At 37.2% G+C, this 27,705-nt stretch overlaps 2 protein-coding genes and 1 pseudogene across 2 annotated transcripts; 2 read left to right on the plus strand and 1 right to left on the minus strand.

Moving 5' to 3' along the window:
• Positions 1-3,193: 3,193 nt before the first annotated feature.
• On the minus strand, positions 3,194-4,446 carry LOC135232536 (nucleophosmin-like; annotated as a pseudogene).
• A 3,156-nt stretch (positions 4,447-7,602) lies between these two features.
• LOC135232537 (olfactory receptor 4Q3-like) lies at positions 7,603-8,559 on the plus strand. Its single transcript, XM_064291921.1, is given in 1 exon segment — positions 7,603-8,559. A coding segment is annotated over 1 exon segment (942 nt). The 5' UTR covers positions 7,603-7,617.
• Positions 8,560-22,199: 13,640 nt separating this feature from the next.
• Positions 22,200-24,799, plus strand: LOC135232538 (olfactory receptor 4S2-like). The gene has a single exon (XM_064291922.1). It carries the CDS (start codon positions 22,524-22,526, stop codon positions 23,460-23,462), a length of 939 nt encoding a protein of 312 aa, XP_064147992.1. The 5' UTR covers positions 22,200-22,523; the 3' UTR covers positions 23,463-24,799.
• Positions 24,800-27,705: the final 2,906 nt, after the last annotated feature.

Here is a 27,705-nt window from a genome sequence, read left to right on the forward strand (position 1 = left end):
CATGGCTTTCAGACAGAAGTGAATTCTCTGGGTTTAGTTGCTCGTGATTTGCTGACTATACAACAAGGAGATTTTTGTGTACTAATTAACACCTCTTGCTGTACCTACATAAATAAATTAAGGCAAATAAAATTAAAATGCAATGAAATAAAATGTTTTCGTGATTTAGAATATCTTTGGAACTGTTTATGATCACAAAGCGGGGACTCTTAATAAAAATTATCCAAAACTTGGAAATAAGTAAAAGCAATAATTGTGTGACCTTTTGATATCATGTTAAAACATTGTTTAACAAGCTCACCTAAGGGTCCTCTGACTGTCAAGGGGATGTAATTTTGTTTAATTTACTATTTATGAGAACTTAAACATTGTACAATTACATAAGTTAAAAGTTAAAGAAAAGTGTTAAATTGTGTTGATTTCTTTCTTTTTTTAGCGAGGTAGAGAAGATAAGCTTGTACTGCCCTTTCAGAAATTAGCTACTTTAAATTTAGTTCAGAAATCATATTTCAGCATTCTGTTTTATTCTTTGATTATATAAAATCTAATTTCTCCTATTCTCTTTTGAACTGGCTTTGTCACCCTGCTGTCACTCATTAATGAGTTAAATACAATTTTGACATGTGTTCATTATTTGCATGAGAATTGTTTTTTAGCACTTACAAATCATACTTAGCAACATTTTTAAGCAATATTTTTCTTTTTTTAGTAATTTATTTCATTTTCTTTGTTGAGAATATTCACAGCAGAACATACACCAATTCAACAATTTCTACATGTATAATTCAGTGACCATGATTACATTCTTTGAATTGTACAATCATTCTCACCCTCCTTTTCTAAGTTGTTCCTCTCCCATTAACATAAACTCATTGCCCCCTAAAGTTCCTTTCTAATCTTCCGAGTTATCGCTGTCAATTTGATCTCGTACAGATAGACCTTAAAAGAGCACAATGCTCAAAGCATACAAATAGATCTTAAAAGAGCACAATGCAGAATAGTCAAGCTATTGTTTGGTTTTAAGAAGACTGCAGGGGATATTTTTGGCTTAAGGTTTAAAGACTATCTCAGGGCAATAGTTTCAGGGATTCGTCTAGCCTTCATTGATTCTAGAAAGTCTGGATTGCTAAGCAATATCTAATTACTAACAACAACAGCTTTGTTTTCTGGATAAGATCCATGAACAGGTTAGATAAACAGCTTGAGGTATTATCGAGAGACTCAAGTGTTATACCTTGGCTGTGTAACACCTTCAAGGAAGTGTTTCTAATTCTGCAGATTCTAGGTATAACTTGACAGTACGCAGTCACTATGAGTTGGAATGGACTCGACAGCAAAGGGTTTGTGCTTTTTTTTTTTTTTGGTAACCCACTACAGGGAGTGTGATCCTTTTTACTCAGGCGATAAAGGGGTGGTAAACATGCAACGTTAGTCCAAAGTAAGTAAAAAGAGTAGGTTGTGTTCAACAATCAGGTCGGGCTGTTTCTAAGCCTGCAGGGTCCAGGATCAGCTTTCTAGCATGAACTGAGATTCAGTCAATTTAGACAACAGCAGCCTAGGGAATTCCAGGGCTCATTAGCCTGAGCAGTGGTATAAGGACCTTAAAAACCTTACATACTGCCAGAGCCCTGGGGACAAGAGATCTTTCCAGTTCACACAGCTAGCCCTTAACTAGGGTTTGGATTATAAGGAAGGAGTTAGGGCACAGACTGGGCAACTATGATGGTCATCTGAGGATTTCTCATTTTGTTGGCTTAAGACTGTAAGGAGGAGGCTGGTGAGAAGGGAGGGTAACATTTTCCTTCCTTGAAACCGCACAACTTCTGACATGCAATGATATAAGTTTCTCAGATGTGTTTATTGAAAGCTACATGCCCTTCTTTCTGTCTCTGATACCATTTTTATGCCTCCTGTTGTCCCTACCCTACCCCCCTTTAAAAAAATATATTCTGACATCAGTTTTAAATTTAGGAAGTCTTTTGAGTATTGTTGTTATAGGTTTAACATCTAGAAGCATTCACAGAACTATGAAATTCTCATAGCATCAGGGAAGCCTAGGGCTGGTGGCATCACGGTAGGTGGTTATAAGGTTTGGATAAGATATGGACTTTATATAAAAAGGCAATGGATTCATGTTAATATTCTCTTCAGACTACCTAATGCTACCACAGTCCCTCCTAGATGCTATTTTTTATTCCTTTAATTATTTTAGTTGCTTTTTTACTAAATTCTGTTCACTCCACCACCCAATGCAACTTAAAATGTAGAAACAGGCCAAAAATGTTTAGAGCAGAAAGGTTATGTTCTTCTCAGGAAATTTTATCACGAGCACCATCTCCAACTAATGGTGACCATTTCTTGTATTTCAGGAGAAATTAGAAAACATAGTACATACCCCTAAAAACATGAAATTTAAATTCCAACGGGCACATCTTTTTCTGTCCTCAGTGTAGTCTGGTTTCTTACTGTAAGACAGAATGCTTTCTGTTCAACACAGACAAAAATCAACAGTAAAAATACCAATACTCTGACGTAAAAAACAAACAACAAATAAAAAATGTACAATTCCCATGAGAAAAACTTTACTCTCCCTCTCAGTGTTGTCCTCATAGACTTCTCTGGTTCCCCGCTTAGAAAAAACTAGAGAATAGCTGCTTGGCTTTCCCTCATAGCCCTTGGTTATTTAAAGACCTTCATTGTATAGTTTTCTCCCTCCATTCAGCAGTGGGCCTTTCCATAAAGCCTTTAATTTCTTATTAAGTATTCTCAACTCCTTCAGCTTATTTTTGTAACCTAAAAATATTTTTATTACCATTTGTAATTTTTCTAGGTTAGTTTTAGGTTGTGAAGCATGAAATTTTGATTTGGCCTGATCCTACTCTACTGCTAGCAAAGTAGTGATGGAGCTGCCATTCTTGAACATTTCTTCCGTGGCTCCTGGAGGGGTTTGACATCAGAAACTGTTGTGGTGGGAGATGGTTTTTGGGGATGGACATTCATTCATGATGACAAACATAATGCTGTTTTCATTATTCACAGTAATAGGCTGAGCTTCTTATTGTAATTAGAGACCTCAGAAAAATAGAAACTGGAAGAGTTCTTCACCAAATGTGGCAATTTTATTAACACCCAAAGTGAACTTTCTATCTTGGTTAGCATTATTTTTTCATATTATCTAAAGGGAGAAAATTCCTCAAGCTGGTAAGAAAATCCTAGAATAACTAGTATTCAGCCCTTTCCTTGAATACAATTCAAATAACCAAGGTACAGGGTGGTCTATTTTTTTGATGTTGTTGTTGTCATTTGTCTGATTTATTCAAATATTTATTGAGCACCTAGGGAGCTACATGGTCAAAAAGATAAATGCACAAGTACTAAGAGAGCAGAAACAGTTCACTAAATCACAGCAGTCAAAGGAAAGTCTTTAGGAAATCAAGAGTGAGATTCCTTCCAGCCTGCAAGGGGGTGTGAGTGGGTGGCAAATCAAGAAAGGGGATTGAGATTAAAATAGAAGCCTTCAGTCCGGATTGTTCATGATACTCAGTATGGACTATGTTTGTCTCTCCTTTTCCTCTCCTCAACATTGGGTTTAGTTTACCAGTCATGCCCAGGACTGTTTAGTGTGATTTTTCTATACTTGCTTGCATTTTTGCTTTAATGTCTTCTACAGAACTAGTTCCTTTTGGTGTTTTAGGTTTTTTTTTTTTTTCCTGTTTTTTGAAGGGTTCTTGACTTCACGATCTTGGTATTGACGGTTTTGAGTCTTTTCCAATCTAGTTAGATTTTTGCGCATTTTTGGCTGGAGTATCCAGTATACATTTCTTCACCAGATACTTTTCTTCAGTTTCTTCCTCATCAAAATCATCATCGTCATCATCATGATCATAGTCTCCATCAGCAGCAAGGTCCATTTTTTTCTGTGGGATCTTGTTATCACCTGCAGGGGCCGATGGCTTTCGTAATATACCTAAGAGTTTCACATCCTTATACTCTTCATCATCTGACTCTGCATCTTCCTCCACAGCTGCTAAGAGCTGTCCACTAATGTGCACAAGCGCTGAGCCAGACTTCAGCCTAAGGCCCAAGGTGGCGTGATTTCAAAGCCCCCAAGGGAGACTGTGGGCTGTACAGATATTTTTACAGTTGCCAATGTTACTTTAATGGCATAGCCTTCATAATTCATTGTCGTCTGCTTCAACAACGTGCAATTCACCTTTTGCACCAGCGCCTAAACTGACCGTTCTTAAAGATAACTGGTGCTCATTTTCATTACTATCCACCTTAAAGCGATACTCTTTGTTGGCCTTTCGTTTGTGACAAAAAGACAGTTTTGGAGCCTCAGGGGGTTCATGTCCATCGAATCTTCCAAGGGGTGGTGGCAGGCACTTAGGTGGGAGAGGAGAATAGAGATAAACCACTGCTGCTGTTAGAAACAGCCTCACGGGACACATTCACACCAGGCAGGTTGTCCATTTTATCTTATGAAAATATAAAGTTGTAATTACTATTAGCCAAAATCCTATTACAGCAACATCCTAGGAACTATTCAAAAATATTTATTGTACGAAATTATCTGAAGTTAAATATCACTTTAAAGAGGTATGTCATAGACTAGGGCTTAAAAATATTTTGTTTTAAAATTTGCTTGTAATATATATTACACACTCTCCTTTTATTCCACCTTTCTGGTTTCTTACCTTGTCTGTTTCAATACAAATTTGCATTTCTCTGTATCTATTCTGTGTAAATAACAAGTGTACAATACAAACGACTACCCTTCAAATATTAACTCTTCACTTTAAGAACTCGTGATTTCTCGAGCATATTCTGAGACTAAATTACACAGCCCTTTGGATTCTGCTTTTCAGTATTTTTATAACTTTGGTTGTTCTTTCTCAGACTCTTTCCAGTTTTCCCATAATGATGTTGGAAATTAGATCCAGAATATTAGTGAGAGTTTGACCTCTGTTAATCAGACAATTTAGATAATAACTGGAAAGAAGATCAGAATGTCACATCCACATGAAAATTCACAATCTTTGGTATACTCAAGGAAGACTGGAAATTTTTAAATAGAGCAGAACTCAAGTAGGGCTGTAAGTGTGATAGCACGTGACTTCCCATCCAGGCTTTTTCGCTTTGTTTTGTGTTCTAACTGATTCTAGAGGGCGAGTGATTCCTTCCATTAATTTTGAGTCTATAGATTCAGAGGCACCAGTGCACCTGCTCTATAGGCAGGTGAAGAGGATGGACACATATGTGGTGTGAGAAACGCATCCAAAATTCTCCAGGCCCCAAATCTCTCTGCCACTTGAAATGATATCCTAGAGAGATCTCTTGGCATTGTTTTGTTTTTGTTTTTTTTAAATCTAGGTACCTTTCTGCATTCTCTGTGTAAATCCCTGACACCCTAGTATGAATTATTTTATCAGATACTCTTTCGTGGATGACTTGAGAATAGGTAAAAGGGGCAGACAAAACAAATTTTGTCTCACTTCATATTTTGTCTAGAGATTGTTTTAGACAACAAATACCCTAATCTAGACAGAGGAGAACCTGCTAACTCTTAATCACTTCAATGGAAAAAAAATGTATCATTGCTCTCTAATTTTTTATTTGTGATCCAGGATATTCCCATCCAATGCTGAGGGTGAATGTATAGCAGGAGAAAGATGACTGTTTTAATGTATCATTTATTTCTCTTAAAGTATGCTAGTGGTTGTTGAAAATCCAGAAGCACATAATTCTGATCCTCTTATTATCCTTTCCTATAACTGGGTCATGGTAGGCTGTTTTGTACATGTTTCAGTAGCATGGGATGTTGCCCATCATCTCTTCTCTTGGTGAGTAGTATGTTCCAGCCACTGTCCTACTTACACTGAGTCTGATGGTTCCCTAAACTTTCAAGGTAAAGATTTTATTTCTTCTTACCCAATCTTTACAAACTTCCCCAATGCGTGACCTGGGATAATAAAGATGCAAGCTTCTTTTTAATACTTCCTATGTGATTCAAGTTTTCTAGTATATACATTTATAATAACTGGTAACATTTGGGAAACCCTGGTGGCGTAGTGGTTAAGTGTTATGGCTGCTAACCAAAGGGTTGGCAGTTTGAATCCGCCAGGCGCTCCTTGGAAACTCGATGGGGCAGTTCTACTCTGTCCTATAAGGTTGTTATGAGTCAGAATTGACTCGACGGCACTGGGTTTGGTTTGGTTTGGTTTTGGTTTAGTAACATTTGTACAAAATACCACTTTGTAATTTACAAAGTATTGTTCATTTAATATGATAGATACTTGAGCTCCTACGATGCAGTAAAGAAGCCCTTGTGGTGCAGTGGTTGAACACTGAGCTATTCATTGAAAGGTCAGTGATTTGAACCCACCAGCTGCTCTTGGGAGAAGGATGTGGCAGTTGGCTTCTGTAAAGATGACATCTTCGGAAATCCTGTGAGATGGTTCTAATGTGTTCTATAGGGTCACTATGAGTTGGAATCGACTCAATGGCAAGAGGTTAGCTATACAGTAGACATTGTAATGGAGTACAAAGATGGGTAAGAAATATACCCTCACCTTGAGAAACTTAGTCAATTATTTTTTGTGGTGCTCATAGACATATTACATTTGACTCTCAAAATGACCTTGTGAGACATTATTATCCCTACATTAGATTGTATCAAGTCTTCAAAACGGTTCTTCCTGGTTCAGTAATGGCCATGAAAGTGAAACCAGAACAGACCTGAATTTTTAAAATTTGGATGAACTGGAACGGTAACCAGAATGAGAAAAATTATGGTTCAATCCCTGCTAGAAATCTAATCTCCCTCTTAGAAAACAAGAGTAGTGTATGTGTTGCCCATCAGATTTTGAGCAGAGCTGGAAATAGCGGTGCCCCACTCAAAGATGGCTCTCAACTATACTGCTTTGAAATTGTGTCGCTCTCCACAGTGTTGGCAAATTCAGCCTCACACATCAGGGTTCCAAAAGGGCTCACTATATCTCTTCCAAGTTTCCCATTCCAGGGCTTTGACTCATAATTTTCCCATTCCAGTGATCATTCCAGAGCACCCAAACTATAAAAATTCAGGTCTGTTCCAGTTTCGCTTTGTTGACCATGACTGAACCAGTTTGAAACAGTTAGAGGCCCTGGACTGAATAAACAAAGACTAAAACTCAGAACGGTTTAACCTCTTGCCAGAGGTCACTCCACTGGAGGGGAGTAGAGCAGGAAATTGACTCTGGATACTTCCTTCCAGTCCTTAAAGTATATTATTACATCTCTCTATTTAAAAAATAGAATAATCCACTTGCTGTAATCACCTTCATGTCTAGATCATTGTCTCCCTTCCCAGTTGTTGAAAATATAATTAAAAAGCATTTCAGAACTAGAATTGGAAGAGATAAAAAAAAAATTCTTGTTATATCTGAACAGGAGTGTACACTTTCTACCTTTCAGAAGTTAAGTTCTTTTCATCTTGGGATATGATTCTATAAATGCCCAAAATCAAAATCTGATAACACAGATATATATTTTTTGCCTTTTGTCTTACGTAAGACTCTTGTTCCAATATGATTTTTTTTTTTTTTCTTCTCTAGGTCACTTGGTGTTCTTGGCTTGATGAAAAATGGAAATGATTCGAAGGTGTCAGAATTTGTTCTCCTGGGTCTATCATCCTCTTGGGAACTGCAACTATTTCTCTTCTCACTATTTCTGATGTTTTACATGGCTGTTGTCCTGGAAAATTTCTTCATAGTGGTGGCAGTGTAGGCTGATGCCCACCCATTCCAGTCTCCCATGTACTATTTTTTGGGCTATCTCTCCTGCATTGACTTATTCCTGAGCTGTGTCACTGTGCCTAAGATGTTAGGAGATTTCCTAAGACAGGGCAAAACCATCTCTTTTTCAGGGTGCCTGGCCCAGATCTACTTCCTCCACTTTCTGGGAACCAGTGAGATGTTTCTGCTGACAGACATGGCCTATGATAGGTATGTTGCCATCTGTAACCCTTTGCACTACCTGACTGCCATGAACCGCCAGCTATGCCTTCAGTTGGTTTTTGCTTGCTGGTGTGGTGGCTTCATCCATTCCATCACACAGGTAGTTGTGGTCAACCAACTGCCCTTCTGCAGTCCCAATGAACTGGACAACTTCTACTGTGATGTCCCACAGGTCATCAAACTGGCCTGCATGAACAGCTATGTAGTAGAGGTGCTGATGGTCTCCAACAGTGGTTTGCTATCTCTCATCTGCTTCTTGGTCTTGTTATTCTCCTATGCGGTCATACCAATGACCCTGAGGACTCGCTTCTGCCAGGGCCAGAGAAAGGCACTTTCTACCTGTGCCTCTCACCTAACAGTGGTCAGCCTGATCTTTGTGCCATGTATATTCATCTACTTGAGACTTTTCTGCAGCTTCTCCGTGGATAAGGTATTTGCTATATTTTATACAGTGATCACACCTATGTTGAACCCCCTCATCTACACACTTAGAAATACTGATATGAAAACAGCTATGCAGAAGCTGAGAAAAAAAGCATGTGGCATTCTGCTGCTTTGTTGAAGGATAAACAAGAAGAGACAACTTAGAAAGCATACTCTTTCTTGAGGTGCTCTTAACTCATCCTGTACCAGAGAATAAATGAATGAATAAAAATCAATTTGGTGACTTTGGGATAAAAGAGAAGATGGCATAAAAATTACAACACACTGCTCTAGAGTATAACTGGGAAGCATAGGTGGCTTTTTTTGGGTGTTACATATTAAGCAGGGAACTCAGGACCACATACTGGACTATGAATATTAAGAGGCATTATTGAGTGCTAGGGTCAGAGGTCACTTGAAATATCAATCCTTCTGTCCTTTTGTCTGTACACAGGCTCTATTTATTCAACTCATTTTACCTTTTCAAATAAAAGAAGACATTCCACCTCCACGCAGGACTTACAGTCCTGCTTTTCTAAGGTTTAACAATGCCTAAATATCAGAACATTTCTTCCGGTGTCTCATCAGAGTTTCTTCTGGAGCTGTGTGAATTCCTTTTGCCCTGTTTCTAACCAACCCTGAAAACAGCACTAATCACCCTATATATTAATGTGCACCAAGGAATGGTGTTCTATATTATGCCAAATTTTAGAAATGCAGTTGAACAACTCACTTGTCTGAACATATGCTCTTAACCCAGTTTGCATGTGAGAGAAAGGAAGTCTGGGAGTCCTTGGGTGATAGAAGCTATTAGTATTCTGTTGCAGAGGCCTCTCTAGAGGACACATCCTTTTTCACCTTGAGATTTTCCTTGGGTGAAATTTTAGCTGATAAACTGGCTCTTTGACTGCTCATAGCGTTTAAGAGTTTTGAGCTTAAAAGAAAAGAGAAAGAAAAAAAGCTATGGGCTTAATGTACTTATCCACCTGATCCCTGCCCTTTTAGTGCTTGTAGTTATTACCACTGAGTCTCAAAAGTGCTTTGAGGAGTAGGTTACATTATTCAACTTCATTTTTATAAATGAACTCCAGGGTTATTAACTGACCTACCTAAGATGGCTTAGAAAAAGTGTAACCAACTAATGAAACTAGTAATTTTATAAAATTAATATCAAATTAATATTTTGCTCTCCAGAAAGAGTGTTTATCTCCATTATCTGGTCTAATTCTTAATTTCCATTATATCTGTTTAGGAGCTTCAGAGCTAGGATATCTGAAAAACAAAGAAGTTACTTAAATGTTTATATTTAAGTTGTCTATTTCTGACATACATACAGCTCCTACAACTTTTCATGGCTATAGATAGATATTTGATTTAATAAATAAAAACCTATCTATCAACTTTTAGTGATGTTTTTGTATTAAACATAAAAACCCATCACTGTTGAGTCGATTCCAACTCATAATGACCCTATAGGACCGAGTAGAACTGCCCCATAGAGTTTCCAAGTAGTGGCTAATGGATTCAAACTGCTAGCCTTTTGGTTAGCAGCCAAGCTCCTGACCACTGTGCCACTAGGATCCATTTTTATGTTAGCTCACTTTATTTCCAAATCAGCTGTTATGGAGAGGAGTTTTTTAGTTAGCTAGCCAAAAGCAACCCTCAGCAAAAAAAAAAAAAATCTGAAACTCCAGTATTAGTAGGATTTACTGGGTAATTTGCAATATTCTGATCATGTAAGAGCTTTCCTTATGTTGGAACAAGGATTGAATTTTCATTTTGGTGAGAGACTTAATGACTTTTTCTTTAAGAAATTATGTCTGTCTGTGCACAGAAGGACTCCTCATGAGCCAGGAAGAAGGCTGCCATTGGGTGATTTCCACATAGGATGGTTTAGGGTGGGAATGGCATCCCTACTACAGATCAAACACTCCTCTCTTCACTTTACTCTCCTCGACATTTCCACAGGGCTCCTTTGACTACAAAGAATACCCAGAAGAGCAGACAGGCGGAAACTGCCAATCAGAGAGTGATGTGTGTCAGCCAGGCACATGAAGCTCCAGGCTTTCTTTTAGCACCAGCTGGCTGCAGCATCCTTCATTTCTGATGCTCCTCCTTTGTAGCAAAGTTTAGGGTCTTGGAAAACCCTTTTAAATGTTGAGTTGATTCTGACTCACAGAAACCCTGTAGGATAGAGTAGAACTGCCCTGGAGGGTTTCCAAGGACCAGCTGGTGAATTCAAACTAACATTTTGGTTAGCAGTAACCACAGGGCAACCAGGACTTCAACAGCTGGAAATGGTAGCATTATATTCAGAAAATCAAGAATTTTGTGTATTTCCTTTTGCATTTTCAATCTTCTAATCCATGTTTGACCAATTACCTGTATTAAATTTTCTTTATTAATATAATTGGTAAAGTTTCCGTTTTCCTGACTGTACATGACTGATATTATCCGGGTACCTGGAGCTCCAGAGTTCCCTTCTCAGATGCCTGATCCTGCTTCCAGGCCCTTCCTGGGTGCTTTCTTTGGGTCCGTCCTCCCCCCCTGGGGTGTGCACCCCAAGCCGGAGGGGCGGCCGAGGGGCGCTGTGTGTAAAGCCCGTGGCCGGAGCCTGGGCGTGAGCTTGCAGCACCACGTTCACGCATGAGAGCGCGGTGGAGCTCGGAATGAGAAGCAGAGCCGCTGGGAGCCGGGGGCTGGAGCTCTGCTCTCTCTCCACCGTTATATCCTGGCATAGAACATCCAGGAGGCTGAGGATAGTAAATTTGCAACTGGCCTTTCGGTTGTTATGAGAGTATAAGAATTTCTTTTTAATTTTGTCAGTTTGACTTATAACTTTTAAGTCTTTAGACATATGGTTCATTTTTACATTGGGTCCCACAGGTATTTGAGGTGAGTCTGCCCCCTGTTTTGAGGACCTGTGACCCTTTGGGATATTGAAATAACTGAAAGGAGACAAAGCAATTCTGATTCATGAAATCATGGCAGAATTTTTTGACTTCATATTTCCAGGATACATCATGGGAATTAAAGTTATGCACATTTATAGCCTAATTCCAAAGTATACATTGTCCAATGGGCCAATACGTTTATGTAAATTAAGGAATTTTACTTCCCCCCCCCCCACCTCACTGCCAAATTTTTCCTTCTAAAAGCCCTAGAAACCACGAGGTGTTGTTAGAAAGAAATCAGCATGCCATCCCAACATTTACCACTAACTTAGAGAAAAAAAAAATCTGGAAGATGTTCCTCTAATTATCCTAGTGATTTTAGTATCTTGTAACATTCATTCATTTCTCACTCATTAATTCATTATCAAGTAATTATGCATTAATTAGTTCAACAACTATTTGTCAAATGCCTTTTATTTGCCTGGAAATGTGGTAGACATCTTGCTATTTGTATCATCCACCAAACATATCATCTAAATATTCAATTATAGACTCCCTCAGCATCAACTAAAGGAAAGTGAAAAGTATTCTAGGGCAATATGTGACCCTAGACAATTGGAGATGGTGAAGTAGAGAGGTCAAAAGTGTAGACTCTGGAGTTGGACAGCCTCATCATGGCCCAGCTCCACCACTTACTAGAGAACAAGGGACTTACTCTCTCGACTGTTTCTTGTCTTACAACAAGAACAATAATAGTACCCACCTCACAGAGTTCTCAAGAAAACTAAACAAAGTAATACCTGTAAAGCTGTAATAAGAGTATCTATAGATGGTCAGAACTCAATAATTAGTGACTGCAAATATTGCTATTATTGCTAATGGTTCTGTCATTACTGTGACAAGCAAAGTAAAAGGAAATGTAGGCTGAAAGAAGATTATACAATTATTTGATCCTGGAGAATGACAAGAAAGAAAGATGAACTAATGATTTTGCCACATGATAGCAAAAACTTTAATAACCCCCCTCTTCATATTGATATCATCGGCACTGGGTTTCATATTGATATCAGCCTTGACAGAAGAGATTTCATGTTAGGTGATATATATATCTTTAGATATTACATAAAAAATCATTTTAATTTTTTTTTTTTAAATGTTCTGGCTAACATTACTTTCAAGGCTTTTATGGCATCATTTCCTAATTAAAATAATTTAAAAAATTTAGAATACTTTTAGATTTACAGAAAAGTTGCGTAGGTAATACAGAGAGTTCTTGTCTATCTCATACTCAATTTCCCCTATTGTTAACATTTTACATTACCATGGTAAAGTTGTCACAGCTAATGAAGCAATATTGATTTATTATCATTAATTAAACTGCATATTTTCCCAAATTTTATGGGTTTTCTTTCATAGGTAGATTATCCAAGGTTATCCATTTTTTATTTGTCAAGCCAATCACTTTATTGATTGATTTATTGTCTATATGCTTTTTCTTTTCCCTAGAATTTTTTTTAATTATTCTGTAAATAAACATTTAAACAAATCTGATGAGTTTATGTTATTTAAGGGAAATATAAAACCTATAATATAAATACAGTAAAATTCTAGTTTCTATCTCTTAAGTGAGTAACTCTCTGACTTCCTCTTCCTACCAGTATCCTCTTCTTGTTTCTTCAAGGCTGTAGTTTCTCATCTGTAAGTTCTATCCTGTTCCAGACTCTGATACAATATATTATCATGGGAGTCTGTAGGGCTATGGGGTATGCATTAGGATAAGAAAATCTAGGATAATACCCAGGGGTCTCCATAGTATTAGCTTTGCTATAGTACCACTCTAAACCTCAGGCCCAGTTTTAGTGGCTAAGCTTGTTCTGAGACTAAGTGTTTATTCTAGTTCCCACGTCTTGTCCCAAGCCTATCCCACTGTAGAAATCTCTGAACTATTTGCAGTTCCTTTTGCCTCTATGCTGCTGAACATGTTTCTTCCTCTGCTAAATTACTGACCCAGTTTTCACTTTGGATACTCAGATTGAAAGTCTCATCTTCTTGGAAGCCACCTTTGATCCTGCTGTAGTAGAGTTTCATTAACTGACTCTCATACAGATTCTCACAGCACGCTGTGCATACCTGTAGCTAGCACAGAACTTACCATATTTATTACTATTTTCTTCTTACTTGTTGGGCTGCTCATTAGTCAGTGGTTTTTGTAGCTACAGTGTCCAGCACAGTATCTCACACAAATAAATGCTCAATAAATGATTTTTTGAAGGAAGAAAGGCAGGAAGGGTAAGAATAAAAGAAGGAGAGATAAGAAGGAACAACAGGGAAAAAATGAAGAAACAAAAGAAGAAAGGAACTTAGGAAGGAAGAAAAGAATGAGAGAAATTTAGAGAAAGGGAAAAAGAGATTTAGAGAGAGAGAGAAGAAGAAGAAAGAAAAGTGTTCTGCACAGACCTTCATCTCAAAAGGAATTTGTTGTGTGGAGAGACCAATCCACTGAAAATAGGACAGTCAGAATTAGTCATTTCCTTGTTTAAACAGCCACTTTTTTTGTAACCTAGAGCTTCATAGAGCAATAAACCTTAACAATAACGACAACATAAAGCACTTTTATGATGTAACATGATCTTTTTGCCCCAGAAAATCACTCTAAGGTGAGTGCTGCATTTTTTCCTGTTATTACGGTTGTGCCAAAGTTCAGCACACACGGAACTTTAAGCTTAGCCCAAGAGTTTACACTGCAATTTAGTGATAAATTTTATACTAGATTTCACAGAGGTAATCGCCAACTCTGGTCAAGCCCTTTTGATCTAAATCCCTTAGAAACGCATTCATATAATAATGGGACTGAGGCAGTATATTCACAGTGCCACTAAATTAAACATTTTGTTTGCCCAAATGAGCTGCAGTAATTACTAAAAGAAAGTAAAATATTTTAATAGTTTCATAAGCAAAGAAACTATTTTATTGCTGGGTTAGTGGTTCAACCCAGTATCATCCTCCGCTTTCCCTTGCCCCGACTTTGAATAAATTTGGAAATTGTGACAATACATGAATATTTATTAACTCGTTACTTACCAAATAGTCTTCATATAGTTTTATAAATAATCATTTAATGAGGATTACACTTGTCCTTTCTCTGTCTGATAACGCTCTAGCTGCTACCCAATCACTGCCCAGCATTTCCCTCAGGGTTCCAGTGATGCATAAAGATTACCGAGGATTTCTGCTTCTTGGAAGCCACAGACCCAGAGGCTCTTGCAGACCAAGGTCAGCAACCATGGCATGGCTCTAAACACATAACAACTTATCTTTGCAGGAGAGGGAGGGAGAGAGAGAGTGAGAACAAATTCCGGACTGTTTCTTTAGCCTGTAGAAGAGAAATATTACACACGCATGAGAGAACAATCACTATACAGAAGACCTCGGTCTCATGGAGTTGAGATCACATTTCTATCCCAGGAAGATTTATTGATCCAAGATTTCATGTTGTCCAAATCCATGTTGTGGGACCACGCTCAAGAAGAGTGAGTTTCCTATCTGGACTGGCACTTCAGCTATCAGTGAAAAAGGCAAGGACAATTTTCATCAATTCAAATCGTATTTAGGCATAAGGAGGAATCTTTAAATTCTTCACCCACTTTACAACATTTCTTTCAGTAATTCAATTAAGTTATTCAGAGAGCAGTTTGCAACATTTGGAAGCATGTATCAGTATTATTTCAACTGGAATTTGTCCTAACTAATGGTGAAACTAACAGTGAAGCCTAGATAATTCAGATTGTGCTCTGAACCTCATTTGTTTCACCAGTGGTTAAATGAGTGGAGTAATATCAAGTGATCACTAATATTCTTTTTATCTATGTATAGGATTTTTGGATAAGAAATGGTTCAGTCTAAAGGGAATTTGAAAGGTCATTTAAAGGTATTACTCTAAAACGTGTGGCTTTATGTAAGAAATTGAGTTCCAGTAATCTTTTTATATTCCCAGAACAGTGCCTAACAAAGATCGTTCTCAATAAATATTGATTGAATGAAAGGGTAAATAAATATTAGTGCTCTGAGAATTATAGAGGATCAAATAGATCGTAACTTAAAAGTCTCTGCCTTGCGTTATGTGAAGGCTTCTTAAGTCATTTGTAGATTTTCTCAAAGTTTTACTTATCTCTTAGCCCCACAATTAGTGAATTGCTTACTTAGTTATGGACAATTAGATGAACAGAAAAAATTGAGACTATAAGCCTTTCTATGGGTAAAATTTTAAAGAATTGTTAGTTAATAAAATGATGACAATTGACCAGGTATATTAAAACATGAAATGTGTCACAATGTCTCTATGAGGGATATTGAAGTCAAGAACACTGTCTCGCAAAGACCTTGCCATAGGAAGGAGCTTGCTATTAAGAAAGAGATCCTGAATGTTTGATCTTGTTCCTTTTCAAATCACTCATGGGAAGAACTAAGACTAAAGCTCCCTCTTGGAGGATTTCAGAAGCTGCATTCTTTTCTATTTGTTCTATCTGAAGTAATTTAAGTGGACTTATGGGGTTAAATAAAGGACCAGCGGTGTTTCTTTAACAGCACAGATCCCATTATAACTAGTATATACTCCTTGGCATCATCCTAGAGAGACCAAATTTTACTGAAGAACCTGGACAAACCGGGGAGAATAATCAGTTAGTTCCATAGACTTTCTGATCTACAGAGTTCAGATGTCTGATAGTAATACTCCTGAAATTCCACCACAAAACAATCTTGACTTAGGTTTGTAGATTGCTTGATGCTTTTACATCTATATCTAATTTGATCCTTACCCTGGCAACATTGTTAACTTACTAGAGGGAAGGACTCTTGAGGTTCCTAGAAGTTAGGAAACTTGTGTTACTGTCACACAGCTTGTAAGAGGCAGAGCTGGGAGTTAAGTCCAGTTCTTCTATCATTAAGTTCTGTCCTCTTTCTCCCAATGAAGATGGTAGAAAGATATCATGAGTCCTAGACTACTGTTAATTTTCTGTGCTCCTGAGATATATCCCAGATAAAGACAAGTTGTCACTGTTCAGGAGGGATACAGCAACTCTAAGCATCTTTGAGTATCCTTGCTTGAACTCTAAGGAAAACCATACAGTGACATGGGCTATACTTTCTTACTGCTTCAGTCAAAAGAATATATTTGGAAGGGTGTCAGCAGTGGATGTGCTTTCTAGGATTTCAACAAGCATGGAAATATATATAAATGGGAATTAGAAGATGTCCATATTCAGGATATTAGTGTCCAAAGATTATGCCTCTCCAGGATTCCAATCAACCTCTAGTTGCTAAGATGGGTAACACACTTAAAGTGTGTCGTATACATAAGTGCTTTATATGTTGCACATAATCAATCCTTACAGTACCCTATGAGATAGGTACTATTCTTATCACACTAACAGTTGAGAACACTGAGGCATACAACTTGCCTAAAATACTGTTAGTGGTAGAGCTGAGGCTTGAATCTTGGCTAGCTGGGCTCCAGGCTTCTTCTTTGTAAAAACTATTCTCTAGCACCTCCCATTCTACTTGCGCTTCTCATGCGGGAGTGATCTTTCTTCATGGTCTCCCAAATTATTCAAGATAAATTCCTCTCTCCAGCTTAACACCCAAGAATCTTTATGATTTGGGATCTGCCATCTTTCCAGCCTCATCTTCCAACATTTATTTAGATTCTGTCCTGTATCATGTCAAACTTATAGGCATTTTCCACAGAGGACGCCATTACACCAATATATCTGCATGTATGCTATTCGCTTGGCCTGGAATGTCCTTCCTGCCCTCTTCACTCTTCTGTCTCCACACTCCACAATTTTTTTTTTCATTATTAGGTAAACCTTGACTCATCTTTCAAAATTCTACACAGTGGTGATATTCTTTGGAAAGGCATCCTTGCCTTTATCACAGAGAACTATGATCATTAGTTTACATGCAGATCTCCTCCAGGTGAAATAATGTCTGGATTTATGATCAAAATGGCATCCTTTGTTAATGCATTACCATTGTAAGTTTAATTTGAGCAAAGTTGAGCACAAACTATGTATGTTATGATGATCTTGCCAGTTGCAACTGTAGTCTTTATATCTAAATACTGATATGCTTAAAAGAATAAACCAGACTCTTCATAATCAGCAGAAAAGGAGTTTTTTTCAGACTTTCAGGTGAGTAAGATGATATGGTGATTTTGATGCCATCAGCCCTAGCAGCATGCATATTGTTGTTGTATGCCCTTGAGTCAATTCTGACTCATAGGGACACTATATGGCAAAGTATAACTGCTCCACAGGGTTTCCTAGGCTGAAATTTTTATGGGAGCAAATCCCCAAGTCTTTTCTCCTGAAGAGCTTCTGGTGGGTTGAATTGCCCACCATTAGGTTAGCAGCCGAGAAGTTAACTATTGTGCCACCAGGGCTCCTTGCAGCAGGCACAATCATTAAGAAAACAAACTCTGAAGCCCCATTGTCTAGGTTTCAAATACCAGCTCTGCCACTCACTAGCTCTGTGACATTGGACAAGTTATCTACTTTCTCCATGCTTCAGTTTTATCATCTCTGAAATGTGGATGGTAATGGTGACGGTGATAGTCTAACTCATAAGATTTTTGTGAGAAATAAATAAATATATGTAAAATGCTTAGAACAACATTTAGCATATAGTGAGTACAATATAAGTTTTTTTGTTTTTAACCCACTCATGTTTTCAGCCCTTATGATTTTTCCACTTGGTGATGACTGAACAGAATTTGGCTGATATAGTGTCATAAATCATTCAAAATTTTTAGGGACATGTAGAATATCCTGTAGACAAAGGATTATACAGCATAAGAGAACAATGGCCTTTTAAAATATATATATATATATTTTAATGAAAATTTTGTTTATTCATTTATTTAGCTTTATGTGGATGTGTATAGCATGGGTTCTGAAATCAGACTAACACCATGCAAATGCCAGCTAACCCCTTCACTTACTGTGTTATATTGGACAATTTAATTAACCTCTTCAAACTTTGATGCTCTACTCTGTGAAATAAGGATGATAAAAAGTACGATCTTGCTGTAGGAATAGAATTAACATATGAAAAAAAAACTTAGTACACAATCCAGTGCATAGTAAAGTGTTTAGTAAACATTAACTACTATTAATAATATTTCTACCATGGAAATGGCAAGATATGATCATCTACTGTCTCAGTAATACAATTATATATAGATGTTAATAGTTTTTATTTGTTACACTATATAAATTTTATATGATAGCTGAATAGATGAAATTACACGTTCTACCCTGGTGGTATAGTGGTTAAGACCTAGGTCTGCTAACCAAAAGGTCAGCATTTCTGATCCACCAGATGCTCCTTGGAAACTCTGTGGGGCAGTTCTACTCTGTCTTATAGGGTCGCTATGAGTCAGAATCGGCTCGACGGCAATGGGTTACTTACTACAGAGATCTCCCTTCACAGTTTCAATGATAAAGTAAAGCATTTCACAGACACAGAGAATATCACATGGATGATCTCATTTTATTTCTGCAACAATTTTGTGAACTATATAATTTTATCATTCATCTTTTATAGATGAGAAAGCCAAGAATCAGAGAAAGTAAATGGATTTACCCAAAGTTATTCAGTTGGCTCTCAAACTTAAATCACTCAGCTTCTATGCAATGCTCTTTGAACTATGCCATGCAGAAAAGATTAGTTAGGTTCAATAATTTCACACAGAAGAATAAATATTTTTTCCACAAAATGAACATTAAATTGACAAAGTAGAGTTGAAAATAACTTGTGTTGAGAAATGTTGGAATTTTAAGTCAGCAGAGCCCTGATACATAAAAATCTACAACTTGTTCATAAGAAGGTTTGCTATTTAAAAAAAAAAAAAAAGTTGAACGAACTAGGCAGACAAGTAGGAAAACTTTGAATCTGCTTTCTCTGTGAAAGTGGGGCTCTGATATTAACCCCACAAGGCAAAGAGGCTAGGACGGCTATAGAGATTTTTCCTTCTCTTTGTCATCCCACTAATTGAATGTGGCATTTTTATATCTCTCATTACAACACAGATTTTCTGATATATTACTTTCAATTCACCTGCTCTGAGGGGAAGGAAATATAAAGACACTGAAGCCTGGAAAAAACAAATATGATGTTATTTTATGATAGTATTGTATTATAAATAAAAAAAAAAAAACAAAGCCGTTGCCATCAAGTCGATTCCGACTCATAGTGACCCTATAGGACAGAGTAGAACTGCCCCATAGGGTTTCCAAGGAGCGGCTGCTGGATTCTAACTGCCAACCTTTTAATTAGCAGCTGAACTCTTAATTAGGGGAGGCTTGTAAAATTTTTGTGAAATATTTTATCTGAAAAGACTCAAAGCCAAGTCCTTTTTGTTCACTTGTTATGGTAGATATCATGCAGTGAAAACAAAACCAGAACCAAAACATATCAAACATATCAATGTCTATATGCCAATACAACTTTTCTTCCCCTATTATACTTCAAGATTCTTAGGGATCACTACTGTGGGGGATAACCTCTGACCATGTCTCATGAACCTTAGAAGATTTAGTAAGAACAGGAAACTCAGAAAAAATTAACTGCTCATTAACCTGAATCCAGAAGACACAGTTCAGTTTACTCTTCAGCAAACTGGAGTTATTAATAAGTTATAATTATATTAAACCATGCTATTTGAGATGTAGTCACAGTGAAAACAATTCTGATGGTAGGTTTAAGCTGTTGTTTTTGTTTGACCTTTTTAGTTCATGTTGATTCTTTGTTCTTGTACGCATTTTGAACCCTTCTTTTTCACACCAAAGAAATACTAGCAATTTGTTCTAATTTTTCTTTTTTATTAATTGAAACTTATTATCTAAAATGTGACTTGCTCACAAAAAAGACCAGACTTACTGGTCTGACAGAGACTGGAGAAATCCTGAGAGTGTGGCTCCTGGACACCCTCTGAGGTTCACCCTTCAGCTAAAGATTAGGCAGACCCATAACACAAAATGAGACTAAATGGGTACACTAGCCCAGGGGCAAGGATGAGAAGGCAGGAGGGGACAGAAAAGTTGATAATGGGATAATGGGGAATCCAAGGTCTAGAAGGGGAAAGTGTTGGCATGTTGTGGGGTTGGTAACCAATGTCACAAAACAGGGTGTGTATTAGTTGTTTGATGAGAAACTAATTTGGTCTGTAAACCTCCATCTAAAGTACAATTAAAAAAAGAGCTCACATTTCCCTTCCAGGGATCCACAAGTTACTCTAGCGTGCAGATTACATAAAAATATACTCTCAGTTCCTTGAAGTAGTTTAACAGAACTTCGGATTTATGGAAATTACACATCCTGGTGCAATTTTTAAATAATCTGATTAGACCAGTTAAATTCTGAAACGGAAGAAGCTATTTAATTTTTCTTTGAGGCTGTTATCTGTAACGAGAGACTTCGTTGCTGAGTTGATAAAGAGGGAACTTTTTTTTTAAAGGAAAAGGCTATAAGAAGTAAAATTAATCATTTACTAAATTAAAAAATTGCAACATGCTATTTTTCTAGATAATGCGTTAAAATAATTTCTAAGTTGCAAATGTGTTATGTTTTAAAAATGTATTTACAAGACTGCTGTTTAAAACTCAGAATGCATTTTCCTTTGGAAACAATGCCATTAATGGTGATTATTTTATATTATATTCACAGACTATAGTATGAAAGCTAAAATCACATAAATTAGTAATAAAAAACCAAGCGAAACCTGTTTGCCGTAGAGTTGATTCCAACTCATAGCAACTGTGTAAGACAAGGTGGAATTGTCCCATACGGTTTCCAAGGAGCACCTGGTAGATTCAAACTGCCAATCTTCTGGTTAGGAGCTGTTGCTCTTAACCACTACGCCACCAGGGTTTCTGAAATTACTAATAATACCACTTAATTTATTTTTGACCATTTATGACATTATTTTTATGGGAAATTTTATTGCAGATTTTTACCTAGGGTTACAAGGACAAAGAGTTACCCAGCTTTTTCAAGGCAAATAGATTGCACATAATGGGGAGAGGTAAAATATTTCAGAATATTATCTCATATTCAGTCTCATTGTGCATAAGGTCACCATCATTTTAGGCTGACCCGATAGCAGCTATCAACAGCAACATATTATCCTTGATAAATTTTTAAACTTTTCAAATCTTTAGAGCAATGTAGAAAGAGGTCCTTCTCTGTATAGGTTGATCACTCCTGTATTTTCTATTGATAAGCAGGTGGAATTTCCATATGAAGATCAATGCTTAGGACTCAGACTCCCCCCTCTCATGTTGGTTTATAAGCATGGATTGTTGTTAAGCAGAGGCCAATGTGTAAGTTGGTCTCAGTCACTGTATATGCCTTTATTTTTAATTGATAAAGTTCCTTTTAACCTTGACACGTACCAAAACTTTCTATCTAATTTAGAAACAAAACACTGAGTCTTCCTCACTTGATTAAGGAGAGGCTAGTTCTTCTAACGTTGATCTGTATCTATTAAAATAATATGGCTCACTAGAAATTTTAGATCTCAGATTCTGATTTCTTGCTTTTATCTTCAATCTCACACATTAATTTATCCATTTAAATTTAAGTTTTTGCTCCAAAAAGAATTTCTAATGAGAGAGAAAAAGAGAGGGGAAAGAGAAAGAGAGGAAAAGAGAAAGAGAGGGAGAGGGAGAGGAGAAAGAGGAGGGGGAGGGGGAGGGGGAGGGGAGGGGGAGGGGGAGGGGGAGGGGGAGGGGAGGGGGAGGGGGAGGGGGAGGGGAGGGGGAGGGGGAGGGGGAGGGGGAGGGGGAGGGGGAGGGGGAGGGGAGGGGAGGGGAGGGGGAGGGGAGGGGGAGGAGTGATTAGGGAAAAACATTGAATCCAGTAGAAAGAAATTCAGATTCTCTAGATTCTTGTTTGGATAAAAGGAACTATAGGTCTAAGTGGAACAGAAAATCAAATGTGAGTCAATAATTTGGTAAGAATACTAATAATCAGAAAAACATCTATTAGCTATGTTCAAGAAACATGAAGAATTTCCTCTTCTATATTTAGCATCACTTAAATATTTTCATAAGATTGTTCCTGTTAAGCTTTACCACGCTTATAATGGTTTAAACATGTTTACTTTGGCAGAGAGCCAGAGCCGTTCCACCAGTCCTGCCTGGATCCCATGGAAGTAGTTAACAATGTCACTGAGTTTATATTCCTGGGACTGTCCCAAGATCCTGGAATGCAACTCATATTCTTTGCCCTATTCCTCCTCTTCTACTTCATGATCATGGCAGGAAACCTACTCATCTTGCTTACTGTCTTTTCTGACCCCCGGCTCCACACACCAATGTATTTCTTCCTCAGTAACCTGTCCTTTGTGGACATTGCCTACTCCTCAGCCACAGCACCCAAGATGATTGCAGACTTCATTTCTGAGAAAAAGATAATTTCCTACTGGGGCTGTGTAACTCAGATGTTTACCTTTCACTTTTTTGGTTGTGCTGAGATTTTTGTTTTGACTGTTATGGCTTTTGACCGCTACGCCGCCATCTGCAAACCTCTCCATTATACTACCATCATGAGTGCCAATGTTTGTTCTGTGCTAGCATCACTGTCCTGGTTGGGGGCCCTGGGCCATTCCTTTGTTCAGACCTTCCTGACCTTTCAGCTGCCCTTCTGTAATGCTCAAGTCATTGATCACTACTTTTGTGATGTCCACCCAGTCCTAAAACTTGCCTGTGCTGATACAACCCTGGTAAACATGTTGGTGATTGCCAATAGTGGTCTCATCTCCCTGGGGTGTTTCCTCATTCTTTTGGCCTCCTACACAGTCATTTTATTTAGTCTTCAGAAGCGGCCTGCAGAGAGCCAGCGCAAGGTTCTCTCTACCTGTGGATCTCATCTGACTGTAGTGACTTTCTTCTTTGTCCCTTGTATCTTTATTTATCTCCGTCCATCCACTACCTTCCCACTGGATAAGGCTGTGTCTGTGTTCTATACTACCATCACCCCCATGCTAAATCCACTTATCTATACTCTGAGAAATGGGGATGTAAAGAATGCCATGAAGTGGCTATGGAATCGGAAGATCTCCTTAAAGGAAAAACAGAAGGGATAGTTTATCAGAATTGCAAATTCATTGAATTAGCAGATACTTTCAAAGACCACCATAGATTAAAATGTTGGAATAGTTTCTAAAACTCAGCTATCCCATATTTTTCATTTAAAAGGATATAATTTGATACCAATTCATTTTCTTGCATTTAGGTGAGCTAAACTCTTGTGGAAACCATGGTAGTGTAGTGGTTAAGTGCTACAGCTGCTAGCCAAAGGGTCGGCAGTTCGAATCTGTCAGGCGCTTCTTGGAAACTCTATGGGGCAGTTCTACTCTGGCCTATAGGGTCGCTATGAGTTGGAATCGACTTGAGGGCACTGGGTTGGTTGTTACGGTTGTAAACTCTTGTTGCTGTTAGTCGCCATTGGGGCTAAATCTAAACCTTTCCATACTGGCAAGGTTTATCCTCTGATTAGAGGGGGAAGAGTAAACACTGCTACTCAATATTGTATTTAACTGCTTTAGATCCCCTCTATTCAAATAAAATTTCTGACTGTTACAATTCAAAAATTTTGAATGGGATTAGAAAGATATCACTGAGGAATCAGATTTTTCCTCCTAGAAAAAGAAAGTCTAACTTGCTAGAGACTGCCTTCTTGTTCCTTCTGTCCTCTTTCTTTCATTTATTCCCTTTTCATCCCTCCCTCTCCTGTTCTTCCTCCACTCTCTCATTCCTTCCATCTACCCATCCTTTCGTCCTTCTTTCCTTCCTTCTTTCATTTTTTTTTCTAGTTATTTCACACAAATATCACATGGTCTAGTAGGAGAAACAGATTCATAAGCAGACAATTACAATACAAGGTAACAGATGCAAATATAGAAATCTACACTGCATACAATAAAGGGGATTAGTATAAACTGACTGAAAGGTGGTTTCTGTATAGGAAAAAAGAAGACATACTTTGGTAGGGAGGAGTTTTTTTTTTAAAAGACCCCTCTTGGAAAATTAGAATACTTTCTGCCACCCTAGTACTATTGTAGTATTTCTACTGATACAAATCTTACTTCTCATTTTTGCCATTCACAGACTGGATTAATTAAAGCAATTGAAATGAATTGATAACCTGAACTGCTGAACTAAGTCAAGGAGATGTATTCCTATCATAAAATTGTAGTTAAAACTATTTTCAGTTTAAAAAAGAAGGGACCAAAATGGAATGAGCACATTTCCCTTTGTGGTATTCTTAGCCAAGATGGAGAATAGCTGATTATTTCCAATACTTCACAGATTTTTTTAAATCATTTTTATTCAGAGGAACTTCTTTAGATCTTGTCTTATGACTCATCTCTTTCAAGAAGTCTTTCCTGATTATTTTCATCCAATATTTTTATCTATATTCCTTAAGCCCACTAGTATACAGATTATAAAGCAGTATCACAAATGTGTTTTTTTTTTTTTTTTCAAATGTATCATCTCATTTCTGCAACTGATCAAGATTGTAGACAGCCTACCTTCTTCTCTACTTGGAAATGGCACAGAGCTGGCTATACAGTAGGTACTTGTGACAAAGCCTTCTGGTTATTACCTCAATATCTGTTGCCCTTTTTTTTTTTCATTAGTAACAGAGACTTGACAATATTTATGGAGGCTCAGCTAAAATGTTGCATCTTCTTTGCAGCTGAGAGTGGACAACATGATTTTAGCAGTAGCTGAAGAGTGGGACTTTTAAGAACTCTTTAGAACTGTGTCTTTACACTTCAGCTTTTCCATACACGACTGTCATTAACATTTTGTTGCATTTTCTTATAACTATTTTTCCTCTGCAAAAGAATCTTTCTATCATTTTTTATATCTTTATTTTTTAAATAAACAATAAATACACTGAAATTTAGTTAAAATGGCAGGCTACTTTAGTTTTATTTTTCCCTATTAAGATATAAACAAAATGATACTAATACTACTACTAGTAATAATAACAAAAGATTAAAAATAAAAGGGTTTTGACCCATGAGAACAAAGAAAACAGGATAGAAGTTAGATAAAAAAAAAAAAAAACCCAGTGCCCTCGAGTTGATTTCGACTCATAGCGACTCTATAGGACAGAGTAGAACTGCCCCATAGAGTTTCCAAGGAGCGCCTGGCGGATTCGAACTGCCGACCCTTTGGTTAACAGTCGAAGTTAGATACAGACAAGAAATTCCAACAAATGTCTGTAATTAGAAAACAAAGGAGTGGTAACAGATTTGGCAGGGTTGGGAAGGCTAAATCTGAAGTAACACAAATTCATCCCCCAGAATCCCTGAGATTTTCAGGGTGCCAGAATACACATAAAGGAGATGGTGAGCTCCAGTACTGACAACAGAGAGATTAAGAGAAAGGAGCTGTTCAATTTCCATCCCTTTCTCTTCACATGTCACTTCCAGATGCTCACAGGGACATGTACCTCACAAACAGCATACTGGTATCTTCCCTTAAGAAGCTAAATGATGTTAGAGAAAAGCCTTTCACATTCTGCCTTTGGAGATCACAAATGAAATGGCTGTCTCCCTTCTGGAAGCCTAAACTGAAACCTACCGATTAGCTTTTGGTCAAAATTTTGGTGCCTCATACTTTAATATATGTAAGATATTCACAGAAAGCTCCCACAGAGGAAAAAATGTGAGCCCTAAGGAAGTCTGAAAAGAATCTATGGAATCAGAGATAAAACGGGAAAAATAAACTTCAAAAAACCATTAATACCTTAAAAATAATAAGGGAAAATATTTGCAGTCCTGAATTGGGAATAGAAAAAAAAAAAAATTGGGAATAGGATACTTGATAAAGTAAAAAGAGAATAAACTATTTTTGGAAAACATAAAATACAAAAAAGTAATACATAAGATTTTAAAAATTTAAAACATATTGAGAGATAAAGTCAAAGAAGTTTCCTTTAAAGTTGAGTAAAAAATTCAGAGAACTATTGTTTTCATCTCTTGGCTATTATGAATACCCTGCAATGAGTATTGGAATACAAGTAGCTGTTTGAGTCCCTGCTTTCAATTTTTTGTGTGTACTGTTAAAAATTTTATAGAGGCAAAAGTTAAAATGGCTTCCCTGCACCAAGAGCCAAACAAAAATAAGCCATAAGGCCATTTATGAGAAACTGAAACAGACAATTTTTCATTATCAACATGAATCAGCATGAGTTAGGTTGCTATGAGTTGGAATCGACTCAAGGGCAATGGGTTTGGTTAGCAATATTTATCAGCATAAGTTAGCAAAACTCAAAACCAATCAAGATTAAGCAGCTTTGTATTCAGTGACTAACTTTCCCAAAACAAAAGGCAAATTAGATGTGATTAACCAATCAAACAAAGTAAAGGGCAAGGACAAGGTACCATCTTGGCTTTACTAAAAAGTACCTTGTAACTGTTTGTAATCTTGAGCCCCCTTGACATTGTTTAAGGGTGCGTCCTGTTGACAAAAAGCTTTCCTTGCTCAATAAAACTTTTTAACTCTAATTGACTTGTTGATCAGATTTTTCTTTCCGTAATACCTGGGAGTGGAATTGCTTGGTCATCTGATAGTTTTATGTTTAACTTTTTGATGAACCATCAAACTGTTTTCAACAGTGGCTGCACCATTTTACAATCTTGCCAGCAATGAACAAGTGTTCCAATTTCTCCACATCCTCAACAATACTCATTATTTTCCATTTTTCTGATAATAGCCATCCTAGTGGGGTAAAGTGGTACCTCATGTGATTCTGATATACACTTCCCTAATGACTTTTTTTTTTTTTTAACGACACTGATCAACATCTTTTTATGTGCTTAATGGACATTCGCATATCTTCTTTGGTGAAATGGCTGCTCAAGTCCTTTGTCATTTTTTAATTTGGGTAGTTAGTCTTTTGGTGTTTAGTTGTAGGGCTTCTTTATATATTCTGGATATTAAATCCTTCTCAGATATAAAATTCCCAAATATTTTCTCCCATTCTATAGTTTGTCTCTTTACTTTGTTGAATGTGGTATATACATACAATGGAACATTATTCAGCCATCAAGAGAAACAAAGTTCTGATACAGGCAATGAATGTGGATGAAACATGAAAACATGTGAAACAAGTCAGAAACAAATAAATATTGTATGATTCTATTTATAGAAAATATCCAGGTTAGGCAAATGCATAAAGAATAATTTTACCGTTATTAGCAGGAGTAGGTAGAAGGAGTAAATGCGGGAAGTATTTCTTTACTGGTACTGAGTTTCTATTAAGGATGATGGAGAAATTTGGAATCAGATAGTGGTAATGGTTACACAACA

This window comes from Loxodonta africana, chromosome 10, assembly GCF_030014295.1.
Source record: "Loxodonta africana isolate mLoxAfr1 chromosome 10, mLoxAfr1.hap2, whole genome shotgun sequence".
NCBI lineage: Eukaryota > Metazoa > Chordata > Mammalia > Proboscidea > Elephantidae > Loxodonta > Loxodonta africana.

Excerpts from the sequence above, each read along its gene's own strand:
- LOC135232538 (XM_064291922.1), top strand. The coding sequence starts at position 22,524 with ATGGAAGTAGTTAACAATGTCACTGAGTTTATATTCCTGGGACTGTCC.